Genomic DNA, 8,655 nt, shown 5'->3' with positions numbered 1-8,655 from the left:
AGATTCAATAATAATAACAACATACCAGCATTGAGTTCTTCTGGTCAACAATCCAGGCCGGCAGGGCGATGCCGAAGCTGGTTGCTGGAAAAAGAGACGGACGTGAGAGGCAGAATCTCATAAAAGGAATGGTGATACACAATTATGTCATCTAAAGTGATAACAATAAGCAGACGCTAAGCTCAAATTCCACAGAATCTCTGTTGTGAATCATTTTGGAGGGAATGTCATTTTGAGATTGTGGTTTTGTTTTTACGTCACACTTCACATTACGACTCGGTTCAATGTGATTAACAAACTGTTCTCTATCATTTCACTTGAAACTGTTGAAAAACCTGAAATTCTTCATTTAAGTATAAGAGAAAGGTGCGTAACATATATATTTTATTAAATGTTCAGAAATGTTTCTTTTAATTACAATAACTGGAGCACAAGGTGGTAGTAGTAGTAGTAGAGCTGAAATAAATGCGTTGCCATGTTTCAAGTCATCTTCCGTTGCTTCACACACACACACACACACACACACACACACACACACACACACACACACACACACACACACACACACACACACACACACACACACACACACACACACACACACACACACACACACACACGGCTTCACTCACCTCCCGGACCATCTGGGTTACCGTATTGTTCCCAATTCTGTCGAGACTGTTCATTGGTCAGACTGTGGAGAAAGTAAATATCCCAATTACCTCAAAATCCTGGCCTTTCAATTGATTATGCAAATATTATTAATTATAAAACTCTTCCAAATGACCTCACATCTCCTCTCTCAACTATAGGACAATATTATGATTTTTGTAGTTGTTTAGTTTCTGTTTTGCTGATTGTACTCTTGGAAAAGACATCTTAATCTCACTGATTGATTAAATAAAGATTTTTTTTTTTAAATGCAGATGCATTCTTGCTGTGTGGCATACAAAGTGAAGACTAAAGCACACTTACGCAGCATAGGCTTTGGCAATCCTCATGAACGTGGCCTCATCACCACCTTTGTCAGGATGGTACTTGAGGGACAGCACACGGTATTGCTTCTTGATTTCTGACAGCGATGCACCCTGGAGACAGAATTACACTTACAATTCATTACCACACCACACGTATACAGCGTGAGTAACGGAGACAATACAGCGGTACCTCAAAAGAGACGAAAGATGATATTTTTATCTTGGGTTTTATCTTCAGAAGTTATGGTCTAATATTGTGTGCACAGAAGATCAAACGTGTCTTTGGGGACTTTAGAGGCTTTGTAGAATACAGCAGACTTTATGTAGTGTGCGTGTGCGTGTGTGTGTGTGTGTGTGTGTTTACCGGGTCCAAGTTGAGGACTTCATATGGATTATACTCCTGGTACTCTCTGTCCAGCTTGGACACCTTGTAGGCTAGCAGCAGGAACACAGCCCAGCCGAACAACAAGGCTGCTTTCCTGAAAATGGCAACACACAAACAGGAAAAGTATGTCACACACACACATACACACACGTCTGCGCTCCCTCGAGAAAAACATCAGGCCCGTCTCATTTTTACCAGACAACCAACAGACTGTTTGGAGTTAAGACAGAAGCAGAAGCAATCTGCGATGTCATCTAGCTTTCAGGAAGTAAAGCTATACGAACATTAGACTGCATACAAGCAGAGCAAGGGGGCAGGACATGTTCTGACATTGTTGTTGTTTGCTTATGCATTGAAGTTGAACTTGTTTCCATGACAATGGCAAAAACCCTATGGCCTACTCTGCAGCATCTGTTGCCGTGACAACCGCTCCACTGGCCCGAGATTGTCTGGGCGGCTCGAAAACAGAAAATAATACATGATGGATTCCAGTAATAAACACCAGCGTTATGATACAGTGGTGAAAAGGGGGAAAACAAGACACTGAGAGGTTGATTCATTCCACTTATATACTGAGGAACATGCTGGACGCTTCAGTCACTTGAAAATCCATCTTTCCATCAACCCGCGCGCATGCACACACACACACACACACACACACACACACACACACACACACACAGAATAAACAACACTGAGAAAGCCGGTTCACGTGAAGAGAAATGCTAAACAGTGCAAAGCGGTGTTTACACTCACTTAGAGGTTTACACACGAAAAACAACATAAACTAAACTAGTGCCAAACATTACCAAACACGCATGTAAGCTTGAGTCTACCTACGCTATGGACAGCGTGGTCCTTTTGCCTCTTCACACACACACACACACACACACACACACACACACACACACACACACACACACACACACCAGTAACAACATCTCTGTCCAGCTGCAGACACACACCAGTAAGAACCAGTAAGACATCAGGAAGAGCTCCAGGTGGAAGGACGAGTCTTCTACATGCAAACAGCTCAGGACAGTCCCGCCCAAACAACAGAGGGGTGATGTGACATTTGACAACAAAAGGAGAATGGAGCGAACCTGTTATTAAAGTGCCGAGCAAATTATGGCCAATCACGTTTAAATGAGACTGAAGCTAGACTTGGATTAGGTGTAACGTAGTGCCATAAATAACTACCGACAGTGAATAATTCAAAAGAACAACCAGCTCAGGTCGTCTCGGGGCAGCTTTCATGACGAAGAGCATAATAATCCACCCTTCACAGATAATGGGACTCACTTTAGTGTTGGGACGATGCTCTGCTGCGACTTCATCAGCCTGAGCCGGTACCACAGACACCTGCCATGTACCCTCCTCAGGCTCTTCAGACGCAGTTGTTCTGGAAAGAGAGAGAGAGAGAGAGAGAGAGAGAGAGAGAGAGAGAGAGAGAGAGAGAGAGAGAGAGAGAGAGAGAGATTACAGACACAATAATAGCATTATACTGGTCACAATCACCTCAATCAATCACCGGTAATTTGGTGAGGATTACTGGTGCTTGAAGTTAAGAATGTAAATCAGGGGTGAGTGACTATAATATATCATTATTGTAGATATGTTGGCCAAGCAGGGAGAGGTTTCCTTCATTCGCCTTGAAATAAGTTCAGAAATATATCTTATCTGTTAACTCCATGGTGTTAACTAAGATAACCTGATTTACAATGAAACATTTAATCTTATATCAACAACATCTTAAACTCCAGTCTATGGCGACTTGTCACCCAACTATTCCCAATAGACCAGCTGAGTACAGTGTGCTCGCATTGGTTACATAACCCATGTTAGATATGTTCTGTTGTTGACAAACAGATAGCTGTAACGTGGCTAATATAAGAGTGTATTAGGATAAGGTCAATAAAGCCACAAGCTCGAGAACAGAGAGAGTGACGCTGGTTTTTGGGGGTTGAAGCTCTCGCATAACTAAGCTAGCACTTAACTCGTTTTTACCCACCGAAGAAGGCTAATGTTACATATGTGACGTTAAGACATGATTGGAAACGTTAAAAGCTGGTGGGGGGTAAACTAAGTTAACACTTGTACTTAACTCTGAACAGTGAAAGAGACGTGGGCATCATCTTTGAAGCGTCTGCTAGCTTACATTTACAAGTTAATGACACGTCGGGTTAGGTCACACAGTCACTCCGCATCGAGTAGCAAGCTAGCCAGATTAACAATACTGCCAGTTGGTGAGCTTTTACCGTTACAAGACGAGCTAACTTCACGTTACACTAGCTCTGCTAATGAGTTAGCCGAGTTAGCACTGAGCCAGACATCTCGGGCCTTACCAGCATTCTGATCCCGGGGCCAGAGGTAATATGTAGCCGGGATCACAATAAGTCCGACGAAGGACGTGAGGAAGTAGAAAAAGGTATTGCCGCTGTCATCGTACTGGAACTGTTGCCCGGCCATTTCGTAGCGGCGCTTGAGTCGCCCTTCTTCTTCTCCACCGCTGCGCTTCTTCCCCCTTCAAGCCCAATGTGTGCGACTTGACAGACCGTTAGCTAGCCAGCTAGCATCCAGCCAAGACAGCTCTTGATCATCGGTGTACGTGGTGTACGCCTGCGCAATGTTGCCTTTCTTCTTCTCCTTATTCACTGGTCGATTCGGCGCTGTTCCTGGGCGCTACTGACCCCCAGAGGTGGCAATGGAGGTATGACAGAGAGAGATTTTTTTTTCTGTGGTTTTATAGATGAGCAGGAGCAAGAGCTTTTAAAGCTCACAAATAAAACAATTTTCAAGTGTCAATAATGGTGAGAATGGCTTTTTGAGTTTGATTAAACCAGTCAAATGAATACGATGTAAGGCAAAACATACTTGATGACTTCATTAAGAATAACAAGGGACGTTATAATAGCCAACTCTTTCACTTGTGAACACCTTGTCCAATCATTTTTTGGGTGTAAAGAGAGGAAATTCTAGCTGAGAGGTCCCACAAAAATCCCAGCATGAGTACTTTACGGGGGGGCACCAGTGCAATGTTCTTTCAGGGTTGGGTTGGTTGGTTCTGGGTCATGATTTTGCAGAATGATCTATTGAATATGTGCTTAAAGAATAAAGATGTCAAACCATACCCCACTCATCAAGAACTCATTGAGAGGCGTTGTTCATCCTCTGAAAACATGTATGCATTATTATGAGACAAAAATGGAACTCAAACTCTTCATTTAATGCCCAAGGACATTACATTTCAGCTCTGTTAAAAAGGTACAAATACAAATCACACAAGCAATCCCAGAGCGAACAGTTGAAAACAGATTGTATCAAAACATTTGAACTAGTGTGGCCACTATATCGCTGTGACATCTCATCCCATATATTGATGTACAAGGTTATACACCTGTTTCTGTAACCATAACGGTGAATGATTAAGATAATGAGCAAAAATGGATGGTAAAATATGATTTTATGATTTAAAAAAAAACAATTAAAACATTTCTAATCACATTATTTGTTGATTTTTTGTTGATTTTTCAGCTGCGGGCAAAGAAGAGAAGACTGTTTTCTCCACAGACTGATTCTGTTATATGTGCACCACAATATCATCCAGAGGCTTGCGTTTCAAGTCAGGCACTGTGGCCTCACAAGCAGGGTAACCTACAGGAAGCAACATCAACAGCTTCTCATTGGCTGGCCGTTTGAGGAGGAGCCTGAGCTGGGGGCCGCAGTTTAGGGGCGTCGATGTGACGGTAACAAGTCCCACGTTCTGATAAGAACATGGACAGAGAGAACAGATGTTCATTTGTCTGTAATTGCATGCATTTTCAAGAAGATCCACATAGTTCTATATACTTGTTCAAATGGCATTCATGACCAAGAAACCAGGGACTGGCTGATTTATATTTCAGAGGGTGATGTTAGTCCTTACCTGTAATGCAGCCAACAGGAGGCCACACGATATGGAGACACTGATTTCATTGTAGTAATGTGTCCTTTTCTTGCCATTTGGTAGGATCCCATAGATCTGTTTGAAGACGAGGATGAGATACGGCGCAACATCCAAGTACTCCTTGATCCAGTTTGTCCTGCATGAGGAAGAAAGTTAAGAGAAAAAAGGGGAAGATGTGCGTGTCATTTTGTTATTATTGTATGTTCTGTTTGTGCTCCACACCACGTGATCATGTTCCTAAGCCATATAGCAAATAAGAATGAAATTAGAAAATGTAGTTATACACTACATTGGTTCATGATGACTGATAATCATCGAGTAAGTCGACGCAGTATGGTTACTAGTTCCAGTACAAATATATTAATATAAATGTGTGAGTGTAGAGTAAGTATTGGTGCTCACCTAAATCTGGCCAAGTCATGGACCCACTTGTCTCCCATCCTCTGACGGTAGTTGACCTCCTCCTCTTCTTCCACAATCCGTCTGATCTGGTGCTTGGTCTCTGGGTCTGACACCACAACAAACGTCCAGGGCTCTGTGTGGGCTCCACTAGGGGCCGTACCTGTCCAAAGGAAGGAGGGGTGAGCAGTCAGAAAAGAATTAAAAAGACCAAAACATTAGGTGCTCTCTGTCCTTTTTTCTTTATTATCTTGGTTTATGGCGGATTGAAAGTGGTCCATTTTTCCTCTTTAAATTTGCACATGCCTGCAGTGCGGATGGCATTATTGATGACTTCTCGTGGGACTGGCTCTGGACTGATGAATCGGACACTCCTCCGCTGGTTCATCAGAGTGTAAAAATCCTTGGATCTCTCCAGCATCGTCTCCTCTGGGTAGCCCGGTGGCGAGTAGGGCACGTGTAGAATGTCTTCCTCCTCATTGCTGTCCACCCAATCACCATCCTCTAAAAGAATGAGAGGCACAAAGGCAGGACCATAGAGCAGCTGCACATATGAAACGTCTTGTTGGATGTGAAACAAGGACATTGGTGAATTCAATACTCTTGGAGAGTTCAAGTCATCTTTAAGGCTAAACTGATAATTCATCAGAAACCATTTTTGATTCATATGATTGATCACAAACATATATTGTAATATGCATCATGTGAGTATAATGTTGATCATGTCCACTAGTGAAAATAGTCAAATATTTTGCCTTAGTAAAAGTAGCAATACAGCGTAGGAATACGGCTACAAGTACAAATTCTGTATTCCAAATTTCTCTTTAGTAAAAAAGCTAGCATCAAAAATAATTAAAATACCAAAAGTAAAAGTACTCATTATGCAGAAAGGCCCACTTTAGAATAATGTAATTAGATTATTGAATTATAATTATTGATGCATTAATGTTGCAGCTAGTAAGGAGCATTATTTTACTTTACATACTGCTGGAATGACGTTTAAGGTATAATATATTTATTTATTTGTTGACAATATCTGTATTTTTAATCTGAATCGGCAAAGTAAATATCAATTTAATTCATCAAATACATGTAGTGCAGTAAAAAGCACAGAAGTTCAAACATTGCACTTATTTACTGTCCACCACTCACGTCTCATAATCTAAGAAAACTTAAAAAAAAATGTCAACTTTTTGGAAATCAGGTACAAACGTTGAAAATATTAATTTCGTGCAGTTTTTCATAAATTGCATGATATTAAATGGAAATGGAGGAAAGTCCTTCGCTCTCTCTGTGTCTATACAGGTCATATACCATTATTGATTAACCAAGCAGTCGAATACAGCAGACATTACAAATCATGTTTGTATTGTGTTGAGAGATGGTAGTTGTGGCCTACATTTACTTTGTTTCGACCTGCATGTCAAATAAAAGTTCAACCCCGTCGAAAAAAAACCCCGAACTCTGTTCAGCTCTTACCGTCCTCTTTTCCTTTGGTTTCTGTACCGTCCTGTAGGTCCTGGTCCACCCACGGTCTAAAGTCCCCTTTTGGTGCCCCTTGAGTTTTTCCAGGCGAGGTGGTCTCTGTCTCACGTGACCTCACCAGCACGAAGCCTATCACGAAGCACAGGACCACCGCCAGGACAGGTGTGAGGACCGACAGGAGAGCCATGGTAGCCGGAGGGGACAGAAGACCATAAGGGTACTACGCAGAGTGCAAACCCCGGATGTCCAGAAACGGATGTCCTTTTTTTATATTTTGGAAAATGTGTTTTTATGCTGAGTCAGAGCTAGAAATGCCCCTTCAATGTGCAGCTCTGTCCAACTGTGACTGGCTACTGCTCTTTAAAAAAAAGAAGAAAAAATAATCTCCACCTCTTGAGTTGAGCGCCCATTGGGTCATTAGGTTGTTAAACTGTCTAAAGTTCACATTCAAATCCCTATATATTTTTAATAGAGTACCTAAGGCTGTTTAAAGTCCAGCCATGTGTTTTTATTACTTTAATGTCTATTTTTTTAAATAGGTGGTTGTAATTTACTGCAGAATTTTTTTATTGATCCTCCACGAAACCGAAGATAGTGAAATGTAGGCTTCTCCAGAAGGGTGAGCGTCTGCTTTATCACATGCATCTTTGGAAATAATGATCACAATGTCGGACTGGATGTTCACAAAAAAACACCTTTGAAAATCTTTAAAAATCTATATGCAGATTGAATAGATGTCTTTCATTATTAAAGTAAGGAAATCAATCACCAAAGACTGTTATCTTATCATAAAAGTTTATTCACTTCACCATCTGATGTCAGCAGCCCCTAAAAGGTGACTAGTACAGACAAACCGACTCATACAATCGGGCCCTTTTGGTGTAAATCTGTGAAAAAAAGGACATAAACCATATATTGAGCCAAATGATATCGATGTAATTAAAGTGAAATAACCATATATTTATGTCTAATAAATACTGTATCCATATGATCAGAACATGATGATGATCTTGTATTGATGTGGTGAATCCAGCAGGTGTCGCAAATACCTCTCTCCATGCCAGGCTGACATCTTTGGGGCACAGAATGGTCTCATTCAAAATAAAAAATCAAACATGCTGGTGATCCAGTTGCAGGTGTACACATACACATCAGCCTTTTCTATACTTGTAAATCACACAAACACAAACACACGATAGAAGTAATTCAATCAATGAATGATAACACAAGGGGGCACAAGACCTTGGCTAGAATTGGGGAAAGACCCTCTGCTGACGCTTTCGAGCATCTGCTCGCTCGCTGGTGCTCACACAAGCACCATTGAGGGAATTTGGCAAGCGCACTCCAAAGAAAATACCCACCGTAAGAAATGATCTTGTCACTCTTTAAAAGATGTTTTTACTTTCTAAAACTATCTTCAGAAACTGCCGATGCATCTTTCGACGTATTGTCAAATAAAATGC

General features: G+C 41.4%; 2 protein-coding genes across 2 annotated transcripts in view; both read right to left on the bottom strand.

Annotated features, from left to right (window-relative positions):
* sec63 (SEC63 homolog, protein translocation regulator) overlaps positions 1 to 3,985 on the bottom strand; it is an 11,918-nt gene extending 7,933 nt beyond the window's left edge. Inside the window, exons 1-6 of the mRNA XM_068708803.1 lie at positions 3,708 to 3,985; positions 2,665 to 2,764; positions 1,342 to 1,456; positions 976 to 1,088; positions 633 to 694; positions 26 to 84 (exon numbers count right to left, since the gene is read on the bottom strand). Of these exons, the coding sequence (XP_068564904.1) occupies positions 26 to 84; positions 633 to 694; positions 976 to 1,088; positions 1,342 to 1,456; positions 2,665 to 2,764; positions 3,708 to 3,831 (573 nt within the window). The 5' untranslated portion in view covers positions 3,832 to 3,985. The remainder of the gene's footprint in view (positions 1 to 25; positions 85 to 632; positions 695 to 975; positions 1,089 to 1,341; positions 1,457 to 2,664; positions 2,765 to 3,707) is intronic.
* A 582-nt stretch (positions 3,986 to 4,567) lies between these two features.
* Positions 4,568 to 7,557, bottom strand: iyd (iodotyrosine deiodinase). Its single transcript, XM_068708262.1, has 5 exons — positions 7,187 to 7,557; positions 6,014 to 6,211; positions 5,711 to 5,870; positions 5,288 to 5,444; positions 4,568 to 5,125 (listed from the first exon to the last, which is right to left on the bottom strand). Exons 1-5 carry the CDS (start codon positions 7,377 to 7,379, stop codon positions 4,943 to 4,945), a joined length of 891 nt encoding a protein of 296 aa, XP_068564363.1. The 5' UTR covers positions 7,380 to 7,557; the 3' UTR covers positions 4,568 to 4,942.
* Positions 7,558 to 8,655: the final 1,098 nt, after the last annotated feature.

Source organism: Cebidichthys violaceus, unplaced genomic scaffold, assembly GCF_023349555.1.
Source record: "Cebidichthys violaceus isolate CVI_PGR_0920_01 unplaced genomic scaffold, fCebVio1.0.p SCAF_14, whole genome shotgun sequence".
In the NCBI taxonomy this organism is placed as follows: Eukaryota; Metazoa; Chordata; class Actinopteri; order Perciformes; family Stichaeidae; genus Cebidichthys; species Cebidichthys violaceus.
The sequence above is the reverse complement of the archived record's forward strand: the minus strand, read 5'-3'. Positions and strand labels throughout refer to the sequence as shown.

Bases quoted from the DNA above. Each gene is read 5' to 3' on its own strand.
- iyd (XM_068708262.1), bottom strand. From the start codon at position 7,379: ATGGCTCTCCTGTCGGTCCTCACACCTGTCCTGGCGGTGGTCCTGTGC. The intron at 6,212-7,186 runs GTAAGAGCTGAA...TCATTCTTTTAG, and splicing joins AACCAAAGGAAAAGAGGACG to AGGATGGTGATTGGGTGGAC. The intron at 5,445-5,710 runs GTGAGCACCAAT...TTCCTCATGCAG, and splicing joins CATGACTTGGCCAGATTTAG to GACAAACTGGATCAAGGAGT.